The sequence below is a fragment of the Ostrinia nubilalis genome, chromosome 14 (genome assembly GCF_963855985.1).
Source record: "Ostrinia nubilalis chromosome 14, ilOstNubi1.1, whole genome shotgun sequence".
Lineage (NCBI taxonomy): Eukaryota > Metazoa > Arthropoda > Insecta > Lepidoptera > Crambidae > Ostrinia > Ostrinia nubilalis.
Window position 1 is genome coordinate 15881714 of NC_087101.1, and position 21365 is coordinate 15903078.

Genomic DNA, 21365 nt, shown 5'->3' on the forward strand with positions numbered 1-21365 from the left:
CTAGACTATAAGGGCTATATTTCACCGGGACACCATGGCGGCGCAACCAGTCGCCGCTACCAACAAAATGTATACAGCTCTACAGGGTGTTAGGTAAATGGGTATATGAGCCGACACTAGCCCATGTTAACATATGCATGTAAATGGTATGGTGAAGTCAGAAATTTGATATCATCATTTTTTTTTTAATGTTCATACAAAATAAAATTTATAAAATCAGATTTGTATGAAAATTAAAATAGTTAAAATGATGATATCAATTTTCTGACTTCACCATACCATTTATATGCATATGTTAACATGGGCTAGTGTCGGCTCATATACCCATTTACCTAACACCCTGTATAGAGAGTTACTCACCTGGTGTCCGTTTGGTTGCGCAAAAATTTAAAGACTGACTGATTATAATAACGTAGCCTTGTAAGGAAGTTTCGGTTTCGGTTTCGGCCGAAATAGACACCGTTGCCGAAATTCGTTTTCGGTTTCGGTTTCGGTCGTAAAACTAGTTTCGGTCGGACACTAATTATTTTTATTATCAAATTAAATTAAATTTAAGATAGATTACAATACTTAAACAAATTTTACACTTACCTGATTAACCAAAAGCACTATGGATATTGAATCGTTATTCCCCATTCATCATTTAAAAGAAGATGGAAATGATTACATACAAATTTGGGCCAAGATGTAACAAGATAAAAATGGTGTAAATTAATAGCTTTGTATTCAGGCTTAAATATAATTTAATTTGATTATAAAAATAATCAATAAGTGAGTTCTTATCCAATAATAAATAGAAGGTACATGATTGTTACATTAGTATTTTATTTTTTAACGTAGTTTTCTGAATAAAGAAAAATAAAATAAAGTAATGGGAATTAATGAACTTTTTAGTTCATTACCTAATCCCCATTACAAGCTCCATTGGCGTTAGCGGGGATTAATGAATAAAAAGTTCACTAATCCCCAGGATTAGTGGAATAAGCCTTTGAAAGGCTTTGAAAGTGGTACCACGGTCTACTATACAATTCAGATTGAAACATCCTGATCATCGCTCTAAGCCCGGTCCGCTCACAATTTTAACTGACGAGGAAGAACAGCTTTTTGTTGACTGGATAAAATAAAAATCAGTAGCAGAAAAAGTATTTCCGAAGAGAAAAGAAGATTTGATAATAAGTGTTTATGAAAAGTTTAAAACCATATCGATGGCTCCTACGTATAAGGGCGAAACTGCCGCTTACGCCTTTTTCCAATTATTTAAGCAATGATTTCACTTTGCTCTAATCTAGGTATAACATCAGTAAGAAAAAAAAAATTTTTTTCCATTAGATACAAAATAAAATTTTAGGCAAATAGGCGTATGTGCAAAACTACGCCACGTATAAAGCCCAATCATACGATTCGTCAATCTATACGAGTAGTTGCTTACATAAACATATATTTTTTATAATCCAAATCTTAAATAAAGCCATGAAAATATTTAGCAAATTGTTTTATTTATAAATTATGACACATTATATAGTTATTTAATTTTTAGCGTTAAGAGTCGCATCTCAAACTAATTTGAAAATTATAAATAACTTGAAAAAATCGAACTGCCTAAGGCATCGTGGGTTCAATTCCCGCCTTAGGCAATTCGATTTTTCAAGTTATTAATATTTTTTTAAAATATGACACATTATGGTAAAAGACCTAACTAAATCTCGAGCACAGTATATGGGCGTATTTGCGTTAAAACGTAAAACGGTACATTAAACGACTTTTTCTAACTGATTTATTATTGATATAGCACATGATAACAATTAAAATAATTACATGCATAAATAAAGAGAGTAATCGCTTAAAATATTATATTTACGTTGTCATTTAAGTCTCTTTACGTTGAACAATATACATGAAATTATAGAAATATGCCGACGTAAAAGGGCAATGCGTAAAATCTCAAAATATATAAGAAAAATATAAAAATTGATAACAGCAGTAGCAAAAGCATTACATGTTAAGGCTAAATGTGAAATTTCATTAAATTCGTTTTAGTAGGTCAGAAGATATGACCCAAAAATATGGTTCTGGCCACTAAAATGGCTCTCCTGTAAAATTTACTTTTTTCACTTACGCCAGTATACGTAGGAGCCATCGATATTTAAATATAAATGTTTGAACTGATATGGTATGTTCCTATAAAATAAATGATACTTTTCTTATAACAAAGGATTTTATTTTGTTTATTTCTATAATGAATCTCTTTAAAACCTGTACATAAGACCTAGCAGCTATTTTTCAGTCTTGCGAGAACAGTGACAATAATACGTAATTATCACTGCCAATAAAAGGTTTGGCTATGCCAGGAATTGGTATTTTGATGTATTTTTTTAAAAGGTACGCTATATTGAATAAATGATTTAATTTATTAATGATAAGTACTTTATAATATTCTACAAAGATTAAAAGACCAATATAAATGTTTTTTTCTTTGATAAAACATATTTTTACATGCAAATTTTACCGGTTTTGTGAAGTAACTGCTTAAAGTGCCAATAATTGGGTGGTTTACCCTATTTTTTTATTTTTTTCATAATCGAATAAATTACAGTATTATATTGAGTTGAAATGTCGCGTGACGTAACGCGACATTTCAACTCGATGTAGCACTGTTATTATTTAATTATGAAAGAAAATAAAAAATATGAGTAATATTTTCTAATTGTCTGTCTGACGGAAAAATAATTGAAATTTTGTCATCTAGCCTATTCTACAATCGATGTAAACAAAACAGCAAAAATTATACAACCCCCAGAAACATCCTCTGGGCAGAGCATCATTGCTCTATAATAAAAAAAAAGAATGACACAAAATATACATTTTGTTTATCTCATTAACAAAATTATAAAGAATATTACAACTGTAATGCCACTAATAAAATCAATTAATGACTGAATAAAGGCAAGTAAAGCATCATATTAGGCCGGCAATACACGGACCGCTTGAAGCAGTCAGGGTCGACAGCTTAAGCTGCGACTGCACAGTGAACTGCGTAGTTCTATGAACGCACATACACGAACCGCTCGAGCGGTTGCAACTGATTCGGGCGGTCAACAGCACGGTGAATTTTCATCGTGCAGTCAAGCAGTCGCCAGCCATACACTGACTGCTCGCGCTGTCGACAGCTCTCGCGCAGTTACCTCCGCCAACTTTCTTCATTCCACGGCGCGCGCGCTTGTCATTTGTTGAGCAGTAATACCAACTGCTCGAGCAGTTATCGCTGGCAGCTTCAAGCTGTTGACTGCAAGAGCAGTCCGTGTATGTTGATCTCTAACTACTGGAGCTGTCCGTGTATTGCTGGCCTTAAACTACAATGAAAATAAAATGAAAGTGAAAAATATAACAACTGATTAGTGAAGTTTGTGGCTTTATTCCTAAAAAAATTATTCATACGATAATAGAATCAACAATCATAAAAAATACTTTTAAATGCTCAAAATGCGCCAAATTGTAAAAAAGCTTTTAATGTAATGTACATTTTGTTGTAATGTTTAGTTTGATTTATAATAAAATGTTATCAATTTACTTGTACTTTAATTTCCTAGAAGTAATGGTTGGACACCATAAAAATAAAAAATGTTACATGTATTGTGTAGAATCACTTTATTCAATAAAAATATGTGGTTTTAATCAAATAATACCACTATGTGACTTTCACTTCTCACTGTTTCTGATAGTTCCTCAATTTTATTCGGTAATAATAATATTACAATACATACAATGATCCACCAGCCGAGCACAAATTACGTTGAGGTGAGCAGAGTCAATTTCTCGTTCAGTTGCAGTTGTGTTTTGATCAGCTGGGCTAGTGTCACCACCTGGAAAATAACAATAATAATGTGTTAATACTGGAATATTAGTAATCAAGTGGCAGTGGGCGGGGCAAATAGCTCGTAGATACGATGGCCGTTGGGCGTTGGGGCAAATCAAATCATTTGTTGCATTACATGTGTGGTTTGACAGTTGGTAAATGGTAGGGTAGTACATCACATGCACCCTGTAAGGGCATAGCAAGTATTCTCAGAAAACAGAAAAGTTCTCGAGTAAGGACCACGGGCTGGAAGTAGTAGCGTGGGCAGGCCTCCTACTAGGTGGACCGACGTTCTGGTAAAGGACGCGTTCACAAAGGCACTGTTCTAGTTTTCGTGCTAAATCTTGATGGCGATGATTCGAATACGCAAACGATTTGAACTCGAAACTTTTATGCTAGCCATACTGGATGCGGGCAGCGCAGGACCGTTCATTGTGGAAAACCTTGGGGGAGGCCTTTGTCCAGCAATGGACGTCATTTGACTGAAACGAACGAACGATATAAATTTTCAAATAGATGACTAATAAGCATTTAACTAAAAGAAAACGGCGCGACTTTTAACAAGTATTGCGCTGCTCGGTATTCGCTGGGTGCGAAGTACTAGGTGGGGGTAACATAATCTATCGCAGCGCTCATGGTGGTCAAAAGTAGAAATAATGTAAGCTCTGTCATTAGATGTATCTGTCAATGGCAAAGCGATTCTACATAATACATTTTAATATCATTAATTAATCGCATGAAAAGGGTCCTACTGGGAACTTAAATAAAAGAGTAGACTGTATTTCGATAGGGCTGGTTTAATAGCCGTTCACAGTTTGGAAATAACTAGACTATACAACGTGGTAGTACAAAAATGAGTCACAGTAGTTGTTGTACACAGATGTTTGCCTTATGATGAGAGCGTGAATTATTGAACTCTGCCCTTGTTTTGTTCTTAATTCTTCTACATCTCGGACTTGTCCAGCCAATACCAACAACTTTCCTTTAAATACGGTTTGTGGTTGGAATTTGATATTGTAACACTCACAAACCCGGTCTTCAAAACAATACTAATTTCGATCTGAAAACGATATTTAATTTATTACTAGCGATACAAGAACATTTAAATATATTTACTGTTATATAATGAAACCATTAAAGTAGTTTTTCTTTTTGTTTTACTGTAAAACTACAACTATAAATGAAGTAAACAAACCCTGACACAATCAAAATTAAACACACTTTTTGGACTTACCTCATTTGATTTGAATGACCAAAATGATTTCAAAACCTTTTTTCCACCCAAATCGTGGTATCACAACAATTTATTAGTCGAAAATATTTGTTATTTTTCATTTCGATATTTTTTCACAAATATACGACCTAAATGTCAATGTGACAGAGCCCACAAAGTTGTGGACGCTAGTTGGCGCTGTAATCGTGCACAGAGCCAATACTGTAGTGAAGTATTTCCGTATGTCGGTGAAGGTGTCGGCGGCCAGGTTGGGCAGCGAGCTCACTAGAGATGTGGAGTGTAGTGCACGCACCATGAGCAGGTCCTTGACGCTGGAGGCGAAGGCGTCGGTGAAGGTGTCGGCGGCCAGGTTGGGCAGCGAGCTCACTAGAGATGTGGAGTGTACACGCACCATGAGCAGGTCCTTGACGCTGGAGGCGAAGGCGTCGGTGAAGGTGTCGGCGGCCAGGTTGGGCAGCGAGCTCACTAGAGATGTGGAGTGTACACGCACCATGAGCAGGTCCTTGACGCTGGAGGCGAAGGCGTCGGTGAAGGTGTCGGCGGCCAGGTTGGGCAGCGAGCTCACTAGAGATGTGGAGTGTACACGCACCATGAGCAGGTCCTTGACGCTGGAGGCGAAGGCGTCGGTGAAGGTGTCGGCGGCCAGGTTGGGCAGCGAGCTCACTAGAGATGTGGAGTGTACACGCACCATGAGCAGGTCCTTGACGCTGGAGGCGAAGGCGTCGGTGAAGGTGTCGGCGGCCAGGTTGGGCAGCGAGCTCACTAGAGATGTGGAGTGTACACGCACCATGAGCAGGTCCTTGACGCTGGAGGCGAAGGCGTCGGTGAAGGTGTCGGCGGCCAGGTTGGGCAGCGAGCTCACTAGAGATGTGGAGTGTACACGCACCATGAGCAGGTCCTTGACGCTGGAGGCGAAGGCGTCGGTGAAGGTGTCGGCGGCCAGGTTGGGCAGCGAGCTCACTAGAGATGTGGAGTGTACACGCACCATGAGCAGGTCCTTGACGCTGGAGGCGAAGGCGTCGGTGAAGGTGTCGGCGGCCAGGTTGGGCAGCGAGCTCACTAGAGATGTGGAGTGTACACGCACCATGAGCAGGTCCTTGACGCTGGAGGCGAAGGCGTCGGTGAAGGTGTCGGCGGCCAGGTTGGGCAGCGAGCTCACTAGAGATGTGGAGTGTACACGCACCATGAGCAGGTCCTTGACGCTGGAGGCGAAGGCGTCGGTGAAGGTGTCGGCGGCCAGGTTGGGCAGCGAGCTCACTAGAGATGTGGAGTGTACACGCACCATGAGCAGGTCCTTGACGCTGGAGGCGAAGGCGTCGGTGAAGGTGTCGGCGGCCAGGTTGGGCAGCGAGCTCACTAGAGATGTGGAGTGTACACGCACCATGAGCAGGTCCTTGACGCTGGAGGCGAAGGCGTCGGTGAAGGTGTCGGCGGCCAGGTTGGGCAGCGAGCTCACTAGAGATGTGGAGTGTACACGCACCATGAGCAGGTCCTTGACGCTGGAGGCGAAGGCGTCGGTGAAGGTGTCGGCGGCCAGGTTGGGCAGCGAGCTCACTAGAGATGTGGAGTGTACACGCACCATGAGCAGGTCCTTGACGCTGGAGGCGAAGGCGTCGGTGAAGGTGTCGGCGGCCAGGTTGGGCAGCGAGCTCACTAGAGATGTGGAGTGTACACGCACCATGAGCAGGTCCTTGACGCTGGAGGCGAAGGCGTCGGTGAAGGTGTCGGCGGCCAGGTTGGGCAGCGAGCTCACTAGAGATGTGGAGTGTACACGCACCATGAGCAGGTCCTTGACGCTGGAGGCGAAGGCGTCGGTGAAGGTGTCGGCGGCCAGGTTGGGCAGCGAGCTCACTAGAGATGTGGAGTGTACACGCACCATGAGCAGGTCCTTGACGCTGGAGGCGAAGGCGTCGGTGAAGGTGTCGGCGGCCAGGTTGGGCAGCGAGCTCACTAGAGATGTGGAGTGTACACGCACCATGAGCAGGTCCTTGACGCTGGAGGCGAAGGCGTCGGTGAAGGTGTCGGCGGCCAGGTTGGGCAGCGAGCTCACTAGAGATGTGGAGTGTACACGCACCATGAGCAGGTCCTTGACGCTGGAGGCGAAGGCGTCGGTGAAGGTGTCGGCGGCCAGGTTGGGCAGCGAGCTCACTAGAGATGTGGAGTGTACACGCACCATGAGCAGGTCCTTGACGCTGGAGGCGAAGGCGTCGGTGAAGGTGTCGGCGGCCAGGTTGGGCAGCGAGCTCACTAGAGATGTGGAGTGTACACGCACCATGAGCAGGTCCTTGACGCTGGAGGCGAAGGCGTCGGTGAAGGTGTCGGCGGCCAGGTTGGGCAGCGAGCTCACTAGAGATGTGGAGTGTACACGCACCATGAGCAGGTCCTTGACGCTGGAGGCGAAGGCGTCGGTGAAGGTGTCGGCGGCCAGGTTGGGCAGCGAGCTCACTAGAGATGTGGAGTGTACACGCACCATGAGCAGGTCCTTGACGCTGGAGGCGAAGGCGTCGGTGAAGGTGTCGGCGGCCAGGTTGGGCAGCGAGCTCACTAGAGATGTGGAGTGTACACGCACCATGAGCAGGTCCTTGACGCTGGAGGCGAAGGCGTCGGTGAAGGTGTCGGCGGCCAGGTTGGGCAGCGAGCTCACTAGAGATGTGGAGTGTACACGCACCATGAGCAGGTCCTTGACGCTGGAGGCGAAGGCGTCGGTGAAGGTGTCGGCGGCCAGGTTGGGCAGCGAGCTCACTAGAGATGTGGAGTGTACACGCACCATGAGCAGGTCCTTGACGCTGGAGGCGAAGGCGTCGGTGAAGGTGTCGGCGGCCAGGTTGGGCAGCGAGCTCACTAGAGATGTGGAGTGTACACGCACCATGAGCAGGTCCTTGACGCTGGAGGCGAAGGCGTCGGTGAAGGTGTCGGCGGCCAGGTTGGGCAGCGAGCTCACTAGAGATGTGGAGTGTACACGCACCATGAGCAGGTCCTTGACGCTGGAGGCGAAGGCGTCGGTGAAGGTGTCGGCGGCCAGGTTGGGCAGCGAGCTCACTAGAGATGTGGAGTGTACACGCACCATGAGCAGGTCCTTGACGCTGGAGGCGAAGGCGTCGGTGAAGGTGTCGGCGGCCAGGTTGGGCAGCGAGCTCACTAGAGATGTGGAGTGTACACGCACCATGAGCAGGTCCTTGACGCTGGAGGCGAAGGCGTCGGTGAAGGTGTCGGCGGCCAGGTTGGGCAGCGAGCTCACTAGAGATGTGGAGTGTACACGCACCATGAGCAGGTCCTTGACGCTGGAGGCGAAGGCGTCGGTGAAGGTGTCGGCGGCCAGGTTGGGCAGCGAGCTCACTAGAGATGTGGAGTGTACACGCACCATGAGCAGGTCCTTGACGCTGGAGGCGAAGGCGTCGGTGAAGGTGTCGGCGGCCAGGTTGGGCAGCGAGCTCACTAGAGATGTGGAGTGTACACGCACCATGAGCAGGTCCTTGACGCTGGAGGCGAAGGCGTCGGTGAAGGTGTCGGCGGCCAGGTTGGGCAGCGAGCTCACTAGAGATGTGGAGTGTACACGCACCATGAGCAGGTCCTTGACGCTGGAGGCGAAGGCGTCGGTGAAGGTGTCGGCGGCCAGGTTGGGCAGCGAGCTGACCAGCTCGAGCAGCTGGCGGCCGGCCGCGTTGTTGCCCACCACGCGCTCCGCTAGCACGTCTTCAACGTATTGCAGCACCTGAAACCATTAGATTTATTATGCCTCAACTACCCTGAGAAACTATTGCGACAAGAATCTTTTGAAAACTTCATGGACAAGATAGATAATTTATTAGGTGAACGGGTTCGTTCGTATCAGCCGAAAGGCGACCACTGCTGGACAAAGGCCTCCCCCAAGGATTTCCACAAAGTCAGGTCCTGCGCCACTCGCATCCAGGCATCTCCCGCGAACGGGTACTAATGACTCGCACACTAAATGCGGCCGCCCGTCGCACAGTCGCGACAGCAATATAATTACGCGCGAGCGATAAGGATGAGCTTGGGGTCATTGGACGAAATTCTACGTGTTCGGCGACCGGGCTTTAATATACGAGGTGTGTTCAAAAAGTAAGGTGACTTTGTATTCTTAAGAAAAAATATTAATTTATTTATCAATATTTATGTTGTCCCCTTCAAAGTAACACCGTTATGTACTGTTAATTGTGAAAAATATAAAACGTTAAAATAGCGGTATCGTTATAGCCAATGAGCTGCTGTCATAGTGACATTGACGTATTGTCAATGTCACACGAGAATCAAACGTCAGAATAGAGGGACGCGCGGAGATGACTCCGCGCGCTTTTGTGCTAAGTGCTGAATTGTATCTAAAATAAGGCAATATAATGGGAAAGTTAAGTATCCAGTGTTTTATTTATGAGAATAGTTCGACCGGCCTCTAATAGTTCAGAAGTGAGATCTGAAACCTATGATAGTAACGTGATTTCAAAGTGTTCCAGGTGACCAATGTTTCGTGTGATTTGTCACGAATATTAACACAAAACGCCCACGGTTCTAAGGTTTTAATGGAATATGATGAAGAGAGAATGTCATGGAAACCACGCTGACAACTATGTGAGATGCAGAAAACTATTTATGTACGAGAAATGATGGACTCGAATGATGAAGATGCTCCTTCCGTAACTTGGCTTGTGGTCACGTAAGTGGTGAACAACTTGATTAACGATGGCCCCAGACCAGGTACGATTCATTATTATTATCGATTATTCCAACAGCAACAATATTAACACATTTCCTTTTGAGTAAAATAATGCATGGAAGTGAATTATGCAACAAATGTTATAGGTATTGTCAGTCTTTACTGATAATGCCAGGAATGTGTGTAAAAGCTATGGTATGTGCTCACTTTAATTGCAATGCCTAATAAACTATTTTAGTAAATCAAATTAAATTGAACGGTGTTCATTTGTTCATGTTTACATTCTGCAAAGAATAACTTGTTGAGATTTAAAATCTATAAAGAATAGATAGAATTTGGTCAGATAAATTAAATAAGTTTGGTGATCATGCCCGAGTAACCTCTTGGCATTATTTTGGAGAAGAATTAATAAAATTAGTTTTATTCAAGTAAATTGAAGCTAAGGTCTGTGTTGTGTAAACCAGTTTTAGTATCATGATGTTTCTTTCTTGATGTTGAGCACTATAAGATGAGATAAAATCTATTAAATAGCTTAATTTGTAAATTGAAATTAAGTAAAGCAGCCAATTATGCCGTTGAACATGTGGTGTATTTTTGGTACTCTTATAGTGATTGATACTTCAATTATTGTGAAACATAATTATTATTATGTTACATGATGCTATATTTTGAGTTAAGATAATGTTAATATTGAACTTTTCCAACTTATCAATTAATTTCTGCTGCCAGTAGTGATTTGGGTTGTATCACTAAAATTGAAAATTAGTGTGGGTGATTAAAATTTATCCAATTATTATAATTAAAAAAAAAAAAAAAAAATAGAATGTGGTACATTTAACTTAAAGAGTATTCTTGTGTACCAGCCATTATTGTTGGTTATTCTTCCCACATGGTGAAAATGATTTTAATCTTGAGGTTATTTATTAGCTGTTTAATAAAAAGGTTACTGGTTGTAGCATGTTGTGTGTGCATATTTTTAGATTTGACTTGAGTTTTAGATATGGTGACTTATCTGTCTGCGGGTTGGCCCTGTGGTGAGCAAATCAGTCAAGTGCAATACCTGAGTGAAGCTGAACACTGAACAAGGGTACTTCACATAAGTGATTTGGAGTTGGACAGAAGGTAATGCAATACAAAAGGGCATCAGCTGTGATATTTGGTGAGTGAAAATGTAATACAAAAGGAATCAGCTGTGATATTTGGTGAGTTGAATTAATGTTTTATTGCAAGGGTTGAGCTGAGACTAGCAGTGCCACTGCGGCTTGGTTGTTTAACTGTGCTTATTCTTGTCATTGGCATGAAATTGCATACAATTAACTTGAGTGTGAACAGATTGTAATAATAAATTGGCTACAGTCTCCTGCTAGACTTTAGAACTTCCCAACTGCCGCTAACAGTCTTAAGCAAAAAGTTATTATTAATAATGGTGAATAAGAGAGTTAATTATGTGTTTGAATAGAAATAAATGCTTATCATTGGTCATAAGCATTGGCCTATTGTGTGGTATACTACTGTACTGTGCGAAAGTTAGCTATTTACCCGACTGCGCCAGAAGGAGGGTTATGTTTTTGAATAATGGTATCAATGGAGCAAAGTACTAGCAGTGATCAAATAAAGTTTATATTGGTGATGATTGTGTTGTGTGCTTCCCTGTAATGACTGGGTTAACAACAGATACTTGAATATGAAGTCAGTTGCATTGTGGGTGAATTTTGGCCAAGCATGAGAAGAGAAGTATTGTACTTGTTAAATTAAAGTTCTTGGATATTTCCATGAATGCTTGTTCCTATTTGAGAATGGTAAGTTCATGGAAGTATGTGCAGTTTCCAAAGATAATAGTTGGAAGTGTATTGCTGTCAACACAACAATAACAGTAAGTTTATTATGATAAAGTTGCATTTGTGTGTGAAGCAAATTTGTGTTCACTAAGACACAATGTTAAGCATAATTTGTTTCACTGTTTATTACTGGCATTATTGATGATGATTTATGTAGTTGTGTTATTCATCTTAATATTTTAGAGTTTACATTGAAATATTTTATTATTTAAATAAAGATAATTTTAGCAAATTTCTTATGATGTTGTGATTATGGGAATGGTTTGATAATAATAATAATAATAGGGGTATGATGTACTATGTGAGGATCATACACCAGTGGGCATTGTCATGAAACTGGGTGGACTTTGTCATTTTGTGTGAGATGGATGTCCTGATAGCTGTGTGAGGAGGACATGTGGCATTGTCTTGAAACTGTGTGGACATTGTCATTCTGAGTGGGATGTCTGGTGTGACATCAGGAATTGTGAAGATGTCGTGTCTTGTGTGGGAGACATCATGAACTATGATGTTTTGGCTTGTGTAGCGACATCATAGGGCTGTGTGGCGAGGCGCAAACTGTGTGGAATGGCCTAATCTGTTTGGGTTTAAAGAGAAAATGTTAAAAGAACCATAACCAATCCCATAAATCATTTAGGTCCGATAGTATTTATTTTATTTGTATTGCATTGTATAACTTCATTATAATTACGTCAGGATTTCACAATGTTCTAAATTAATTCTGAATAATACCGAAGAGAAGAGGCAGTATCATGAGCAAATGGAGAACCTACTGAGAAAGGCATACGCCGGGCGCTGTAGTGGTGACTTCGTGGAAAGCTTCAACGACATCGAGCAAGCAAAGAAGTGATTTTTCAAGTGGACGAAGACCACAGGAAGGCGGTCTTCCATGTCCGGAACTGGAACAGCAACGACGACAGGCTGCTAGCAGTCGCCCCGAGCGGCAGGCGCGCGAAGAAAGGAGCGACTCCCCTAGAAGCTCCTGAAAAGCAGTGGCGCCTCAAGACCGGATGGGACGAGCCCGTGCTGGAAGACGTCGCAGCATACTTCGAGAAATGGCTGTCAGACCTGCAGATTATGAAGAGACTGCGTATTCCTCGATACTACTACGGGGGGGAGATAAATGAAACTCCGAGAGCTGCACATCTTCTGCGATGCAGGCGAGGAAGCCTACGCCGCCGTTGCGTATTGGCACCTCGCTTACAACGACAGGAAGGACGCGGAAGTTGTGCTGGTAGCTGCGCGTGCCAAAGTGGCTCCAGTGAAGACACAAACGATATCGAGGTTGGAGCTACAAGCAGCATGAACGGAAGTGCATCGGCTGCCTGTAGAAGACACTATCTACTGGAGTGACTCCTAAACTGTGCTGCATTGGCTGCGGAACGGAAGCCGCCGCTATACACCCTACGGAGCGCATCGACTTGAAGAGATCACCGAGGAGACAAGGCCGTCGGAGTAGCGTTTGAGTACCCACTCACTTGAACGTAGCCGACGTGGCGTCGAGAGCGGGATACGTGCCTACATCGGAAGAGGATGAGTCTGTTGTTCCAAGGGCCGTCGTTCCTCAGAAGACCGAAGTCTGGATGGCCACGGCAAGAAGGCAAGGACGATGACGTGACAATCGAGCAACACTGCATCTCGTCACTGGGAAGATCGAGGATAACGAGACGGTCACATCGGACCTCTCGCTTTGAATATTCTGAATATTCTGAACATGAGAGACAGAGATGGCAATATCGCGAGAGAAAGGGAAGAGTATAAAATAGGGAGCAGGGCATTCCAGCTGACTAGTTTAATTCAGATAAGAAGCGAGTTAAGAAATCAAAGTGGTCGAAAAGAAAAAGTGAAGAACTCAGAAATAAAGCTGTCTACAACAAGTACTCTGCCTTCAAGATTTATGCCGGTTCCTAGCCCACGAACATGCAGTCCACTGCTCATCAACAGTGAGGGTTCTTTCCATTCTTGGAAGTAGAATGGGTTACAGTTCTATGATTTGGAGTTTATCGGAACCAATAAGTTGTATTTTTGTGGTGGTTGAACAAACTTGATAGAAACCTTGGATAAAGGCCTAATTGGGCATCAAAAGATGAGTTTCGTCGGTGGTAACATTTTGGGCATATGAGCTATGGTGCCTAGATTAAGATGGCATGTGTGTGATCGACATTATTGTCATTATTGAAGCAGCTGATTCTAAAATATTGAACGAAGAGATAATTGTGATAGCGTCTGTATGACCATTAGCGTGGCGCTACTGATTGAGGAGCACGCTGAGCTTCTAGATGATATGGATGTGCTGTGTAATGATGACATAGATGTACTGTGTGATGATGATATAGATGTACTATGTGATGATATAGATGTACCGTGTGACGATGATATAGATGTATTGTGTGATGATTTCTCGTTTCAGCAGAACCAAAGGTGGTCAGCGTGTCGTGCGAATGGTGGTGGAGAAGGCAGAGTGGATCTAGCCAGGTGCTCAGCTGGATCCCAATACGAGGCGTCAAGTGTGCCATGAGCAGACCTTCGAGGGCGAAGGAATTGCAGGAAGGCCGAACTGTTAATTGTGAAAAATATAAAACGTTAAAATAGCGGTATCGTTATAGCCAATGAGCTGCTGTCATAGTGACATTGACGTATTGTCAATGTCACACGAGAATCAAACGTCAGAATAGAGGGACGCGCGGAGATGACTCCGCGCGCTTTTGTGCTAAGTGCTGAATTGTATCTAAAATAAGGCAATATAATGGGAAAGTTAAGTATCCAGTGTTTTATTTATGAGAATAGTTCGACCGGCCTCTAATAGTACCAACATAACAAAACAAAAAAATCGATAATCGAAAGTACGTTGCCCGCGAAATTTGAGGTCACCTTACTTTTTGAACACACCTCGTACAATATATTCACTGACTAATAAACGATATTATTAAATGAAGCATTTATTATTTAGTAGCAATGCAAAAAATCTATGTCTGTCTATCTAATAAGTATAGTTCAAACAATTACAGCATAGTAATCACATATCTAAAAGGAAGTAAGACTGCTTGCCCTCAATGAGGGCTATCGTTTTTATACATAACAGTTGGTACCCCTGGCGATTGACAGGACCTTACTCTACAGTGGCGCCATCTTGATGAGTGCAAATGCGAGTCCTCCTACCACTTTAGCGCTCACCAGTTGGTGCCACTGTCTTCGCTACTAGCAAGTGACAGGACCTTACTCTACAGTGGCGCCATCTTGATGAGTGCAAATGCGATAGTCCTCCTACCACTTTAGCGCTCACCAGTTGGCGCCACTGTCTTCGCTACTAGCAAGTGACAGGACCTTACTCTACAGTGGCGCTAACTGGTGAGCGCTAAAACGATAGCCCTCATTACAAACGCAGTGTGGATGAACATGAACAAGACGTTACCTGCATGCAAAAAAATCTATGTCTGTCTATCTAATAAGATAGTTCAATCAATTACAGCGTAGTAATCACTTATCTAAAAGCAAGTAAGACTGCTTGCCCTCGATGACTAATGCAGTGTGGATGAACATGAACAAGACGTTACCTGCATGCAAAAAAATCTATGTCATCATCATCATCATCATTTCAGCCATAGGACGTCCACTGGTGAACATAGGCCTCCCCCAATGACTTCCACATCGCACGGTTGGTAGCGGCCTGCATCCAGCGCCTTCCCAAAAAATCTATGTCTGTCTATCTAATAAGATAGTTCAATCAATTACAGCGTAGTAACCATTTATCTAAAAGCAAGTAAGACTGCTTGCCCTCATTACAAACGCAGTGTGGATTAACCTCAACAAGACGTTACCTGCTCGAGCAGCGAGGAGAGCTTGGCGGCGGCGTCGGCAACCTGCGCCAGGTCCATGGCAGGCTGCACCTGCCGCGAGCGCCCGCCGCCGCCCATCGTCTTCTGGCACAGGTTCAGCCCCACGATCTGGAAGGTTACCATACGGTGTTAAGGCTCAAATTGTAATGGCAGATTGAAATACCTCTTTCAAATTAAGGGATCTAATCTATATAAATAAAAATGAATTGATGTTCGTTAGTCTGATTAAAACTTGAGAACGGCTGGGCCGATTGAGCTAATTTTGGTTCTTTAATCTATACAGGGTGTCCCGTAATGTAACGTCAAGCCGGAACTGGGTGTTGAGGCAAGTTGTGCTGGTTATCAGAAAAATATAAAAAAAAAACTATGTGGCATATTTTAAAAATAATAGGCATTTAAAAAAAATCAAAAAATTCTACTCCAGGTGACGGTCCTTTTACTCGTGTTGCCACAAATCTTCACTTTTTCCAAATTTTTCTTTTGTTATGTAACCCTGAATAATGCTTCTCTAAATTGTTATCAAAATTACAAAACCAGCTGCTCCAACTTGGATGAAAAAAATACATTATTCCCAAAAAAAATTTCAAAATAAAAATTTTGCCTAGTTTAAACTGACTGTACTGAAAAAAAATTGTACTACGCGAGTGTGGCAAGTGACGTCATAATTTGGCGCATTTAGTAAGGATTCCAAAATGGTATAACACTTTGTAAAATCTTGCTGTAATTGTCGACAATTTTTGTTTATTGGAAATAATCCCGTTTTTAACTTTATCTACCTTGGTTAAAAATATTATTCTAATGTGCCCAAAATTCAAGTTTCTGGCTTAAGTGAAGTGGAGAAGCCATTTTAAAAGGTATGAGCGGGACGGAGAGGGCCATCTTACCAAGCAGGGATGTCATGGATATCCGTTACCGTAACCGAAACTATCGGATATCCGAAATAAAAAAATGTCCATAACCGTAACCGAAACTGATTAAAAAGTTACGGATAGTTTCGGATAAAGGCCAAACTGCAAAACTCTATGAAATCTGCAGTATACACGCCGCAGCTGCAATGCCGCGCTGCCGATTTCATAGTTTTGCAGTTTGCGGTTGCAGTTTGCGGTCTGCGGCCCGTCTTGGAATTGTACCTTAAATCTTAATATTTGTTACCAACTTGTCTGGCATTCGCTGGCACCATCTAATATGCCAGCCTGTTTTACCTTTATCATACATAGGTGTCGTCTTAGTTGGTACATGAAGTAGCTATGTGGGTCACGCTCACGCAGCATCTTGCTATTTGTATTATACCTACATTTTTGAAATTCTAATAATTCCGTAACCGAAATTATCCGAGACTTTCGGATAATCTGAAATGATTTCATATCCGTGACCGTAACCGAAACCGGTATAATATTATTCTAATATCCGTAACCGTATCCATAACCGAAACTTCATATCCTTATTATCCCTGTTACCAAGTACAAGTGCAGGCAGAGCAGGTAGTAAAGGCGCGCGCGCAAGGGTGACTTTTGTCACAGTATGTCAACTACTAATTACTGTCATGGTGACAAAAGTTTCTGTGACTGGCTGTACGGTAGTCAGTCACAGAAACTTGAATTTTGGGCACATTAGAATAATAATTTTTAACCAAGGTAGATAAAGTTAAAAACGGGACTATTTCCAAAAAAACAAAAATTGTCGACAATTATAGCAAAAATTTACCAAGTGTTATACCATTTTGGAATCCTTACTAAATGCGCCAAATTATGACGTCACTTGCCACACTCGCGTAGTACATTTTTTTTTCAGTACAGTCAGTTTAAACTAGGCAAAATTTTTATTTTGAAAATTTTTTTGGGAATAATGTATTTTTTTCATCCTAGCTGGAGCAGCTGGTTTTGTAATTTTGATAACAATTTAGAAAAGCATTATTCAGGGTTACATAACAAAAAAAAAATTTGGAAAAAGTGAAGATTTGTGGCAACACGAGCAAAAAGACCGTCACCTGGAGTAGAATTTTTTGATTTTTTTTAAATGCCTATTATTTTTGAAATATGCCTCATAGATTTTTTTTTATATTTTTCTGATAACCAGCACAACTTGCCTCAACACCCAGTTCCGGCTTGACGTTACATTACGGGACACCCTGTATAAATAAAAATGAAGTTCGTTAGTCTGATTATAACTCGAGAACGGCTGGGCCGATTGAGCTGATTTTGGTTTTAAAATGTTTGTCGTAGTCCAGGGTAGGTCTAAACGGTGAGCAAATACGCGCGCGATATTGTTTTTTTGTGACAGACAAAATTACACGCGGGCCAAGCCGCGGGCGGAAAGCTAGTTAAAAATAAAAATGAATTGATGTTCGTTAGTCTGATTAAAACTCGAGAACGGCTGGGCCGATTGAGCTGATTTTGGTTTTAAAATGTTTGTCGTAGTCCAGGGTAGGTCTAAACGGTGAGCAAATACGCGCGCGATATTGTTTTTCTGTGACAGACAAAATTACACGCGGGCGAAGCCGCGGGCGGAAAGCTAGTAAGAATTAATAATGATTACTGAATAAGCTTTTTCTAGTATATCATACACTTAATATAGTCAGAACTGCATAAATATATGGTGGGCTCATAACTATACTAGGATATAATCCAAAGATTTTGAAACGGAAAAAATCAAAAACTAACAAGCGTTGATAGTATAGCCCTCCTGACAATGTCATAGCTGGGACGGTTCAGTGTAGGTCATCTAAAACTGTAATATGCATGCCACCAATCCAAACTTCTATGACTGAATGTCTCGGCCTGTGTCCGCGACCTGTGACGTCACCCACCTCGGGCTCGTAGCTGGTGAGCGAGACGTCGATGGGCGTGAACATGCAGCCCTGCTTGCCGCGCGGCACGCCCAGCGCCACGCACACGTAGGCCCGCAGCCCCATGCGCGCGCCGCTCAGGCTGGTGTCCAGCGTCACGTGCACGGGCTCGCGGCACTCGCGCGAGTAGTACTCGTGGATCACCGACGAGTGGTTCGTCACCTCGTTGCCCGTCGCCCACCAGCCTGGGAGAGAGCAGATGTGAAAATATAGTGCATCCACAACTAAACTGAACATCATGTTTGTGGAGCAACAGCCGATAATAAAATGTATTTGCCATAAATGATTTTATTTATTTATCTAGCATAACCGGCCTTAAATTGGCGATGAAAGGGAGAAATAACATAGGTACACTTGTGTTAGATTGAGGGAGATAGGCAAGACCATTTTTCATACAAGCTAGCAGCCTGTAACAGCCCAACGACAGTTAATAACAAACAAATCTTGCTATTTATATGAAATCTCACTTTAATTTGTGGGTGTTAATAGACGTAAACAAATGTGGTTACAGCACCTTGTTGTAATATATCTCTAAAAGAAATTAAAGAAATACACTCACTCACACTTACTACTGCACTTATTTTTTAGTGCCCTATTGCCAATTCTATGCTCTGAACTCAATTATAAATGTTAAGGATGGAATATCAGAGAGCAGGCAAGTGAAGAATACAAATAAGAATATTATTGATCTGTGCACAACTTTGATGGTACTCACCAACAATACTTTCTGAAGCATTTACCCGTCGGTTGAGCTCATATACATCCATAGCATAGTTGAGTTCGGCTTCAACTTGGTCGGCATGTTCCTTGTGAGGCACGCAGAAGCAGTTGGTCACTTCCACAACCCCCTTGTCTGACGTCCCTACAACCAAAACATAACCTCTCTACACACATGTAAAACCTCTTTAAACAGCTTCTACCGACTTAGAAACAGCTTGATTTGGATAAATACAAGCGTCATTAGCTAGTTAGAACATAAATTCACATAGTAACTCAGGAATCAAAAGAAATTTTTTAAGAATATCCACATGACGTCGGCATGAAAATTAAAGTATGCTCCCCAAAGTTCAAAGTATGTGGTATTATTTATTAGCTTACCCAATAAGGTACCGATAACTCGATGGGAATCTGCATTTCGACGCTCGTAAGCATCCACAATTTGAAATAAAACAACAGGATGAACCTTGACAACTAGATTGAGCGCCATTTTGGTTTTGAAAGGACTCAGTGAGTGTCACAGATTAGAGAGTATAAGTGGTGAGTGTCTGAGTGATGGGAAAAAGTGTGAAGTCAAAACGTTCGATAAAATAACAGATAACGTTATTGAATTTGTTTGTTGGTTTTTTAATACCATAATTTTTACCCCTCATATTATTTAATTTGGTAATCTGCACAAGTTTCCGCTATCATTAAGTCAGATCTCCGGTGCGTGTTTTGCTTTACACAACAAAAACATTTCAACAATCAACAAATTGCCCACAAAAAAAATTGGATGTTGATTGTGTAGAGGACTTAAAGCCAAACACGGAGCACGTATTAATGAGCAAAACATGCGCCGCGCTTATTAAGATCATTCTTTGACAAAGATCGATAGATCTCTTTTACCATGCAAATACTATTACATTACCGGTATTACCACGTTATTACCCAAATACTTGTATTAATTTTTTTACATAAAAAAACCTAAAATACATGTTTTGCGGCAATCGAATCTGCGACCTCTGGCTTATTTCTTTCTCACAATCATGTAATCCGATGCCTATCTACGCCAATCTACGCAAACCACTAGGCTAGACGGCCGAACAATAAACCGATACCGTTATTTTAACGACAGCAACAGCCACCATGCACACATAGAAGTCTTGAGTTCGATTCCTAGGGAGGTAAAATGTTACTATATAACATACTTGGTTCACTAAAATATTTAGACCAAACATGGTTGATGTCTATAAAATTGAACAAAATTTAAATTAAACAATTGTTTATTAACAATTTAAAGATAACACAACAGAAAACAAAATACATCATATTATTTATTTATCACTATGCCAGCTAAACCTAGTAGGGTAAAGGTAAGTTAAAATACCTTTTCTATGCTATATTTACAATTTGTTACTACTTAAATCATCATTTTTCTTCTTTTGGTGTTGGAGTGGTGTGGATACGGATTCCATGCATCTCTGCAATTTCACTCTTCAATGTATCAGTAACAAGACGATGTTGTTTCACAGTAGACAGACCTACAAATTCTTTAGCTTCAACGCTGACCTGTAAATACAGAACATTTTTAAAATTTGTTTTGTTGTCTTTGGTAACATACAAGTGTATAGCTTTTTAACACTTTCCTGGACAGTGAACTGCTATGGCAGTCATAACAATTAAACTTGTGTCTCGGTTACTGTCCGGGACAATGTTAAATGGGGGAAGCTTTAGCTTTGATAGTAAAACTACTTCTCGTTGGTCCACTAAAGTTACATTGCTCATTAGGCATTGGAAGTAGCACATACCTCAAACATGGCACCGCAGCCCCCTGAGATATCCTGCACGCTCAAGTACGTGATGCCGGGCATGGAGCGCTTCAGCGTGTCGGACAACTGCTGTTCCTTGGTTGCGCGGTTGCGATCAAACGCGGTACCGCCGCCCGCCTCGCCTCCGCTGGACCCGGCCACCGCACGGGACTTGAACCAAAACACATTTTTGAACCAAACATATAAGTGACTTAAAAATAATAAAGGTTTCCAATTTAATACTTACCAATCTTTTCTTCACCGGTTCTAGCGCACGGATGAACTGCCGAAACATTTTGCAATGTGAAATTAATTTACTTAGACTCCTTTCAAGGAAAAATTTGTTGATGAAAAATTATTTTCAAAACATTATCTAATGTCTAAATTTTGAAGCTTATTATTTGATCGATAACATATTTGTAATAAAATTATTTTTAACACTTTTTTTTACAAATTTTACATAACCTCAAATTAGCAAATTGACATCCACCAACCAAAATAAAAAACGTTTCGTTTCATCATTCATATTAACTATTGCCAATATTATTAACCAGTTTCATGGATCTTTTCCTTTGCTCGTAAA

At 41.9% G+C, this 21365-nt stretch overlaps 2 protein-coding genes across 2 annotated transcripts; both read right to left on the reverse strand.

The window, feature by feature from the left end:
* Positions 1-3628: 3628 nt before the first annotated feature.
* LOC135078230 (uncharacterized) lies at positions 3629-19503 on the reverse strand. Its single transcript, XM_063972828.1, has 6 exons — positions 19374-19503; positions 18991-19137; positions 18237-18460; positions 15413-15538; positions 5479-8799; positions 3629-3860 (listed from the first exon to the last, which is right to left on the reverse strand). Exons 1-6 carry the CDS (start codon positions 19480-19482, stop codon positions 3786-3788), a joined length of 4002 nt encoding a protein of 1333 aa, XP_063828898.1. The 5' UTR covers positions 19483-19503; the 3' UTR covers positions 3629-3785.
* Positions 19504-20239: 736 nt separating this feature from the next.
* Positions 20240-21241, reverse strand: LOC135078226 (bolA-like protein 3). Its single transcript, XM_063972815.1, has 3 exons — positions 21030-21241; positions 20783-20953; positions 20240-20543 (listed from the first exon to the last, which is right to left on the reverse strand). Exons 1-3 carry the CDS (start codon positions 21075-21077, stop codon positions 20403-20405), a joined length of 360 nt encoding a protein of 119 aa, XP_063828885.1. The 5' UTR covers positions 21078-21241; the 3' UTR covers positions 20240-20402.
* Between the last annotated feature and the right edge of the window lie 124 nt (positions 21242-21365).

Coding starts and splice junctions, on each gene's coding strand:
- LOC135078230 (XM_063972828.1), bottom strand. CDS start 19,482: ATGGCGCTCAATCTAGTTGTCAAGGTTCATCCTGTTGTTTTATTTCAA. Junction 18,461..18,990: donor TGCTTCAGAAAGTATTGTTG/GTGAGTACCATC, acceptor GCTCTCTCCCAG/GCTGGTGGGCGACGGGCAAC. Junction 15,539..18,236: donor TCACCAGCTACGAGCCCGAG/GTGGGTGACGTC, acceptor GTAACCTTCCAG/ATCGTGGGGCTGAACCTGTG.
- LOC135078226 (XM_063972815.1), bottom strand. CDS start 21,077: ATGTTTCGGCAGTTCATCCGTGCGCTAGAACCGGTGAAGAAAAGATTG. Junction 20,954..21,029: donor AACCGGTGAAGAAAAGATTG/GTAAGTATTAAA, acceptor TTTTGGTTCAAG/TCCCGTGCGGTGGCCGGGTC. Junction 20,544..20,782: donor GCTGCGGTGCCATGTTTGAG/GTATGTGCTACT, acceptor CTGTATTTACAG/GTCAGCGTTGAAGCTAAAGA.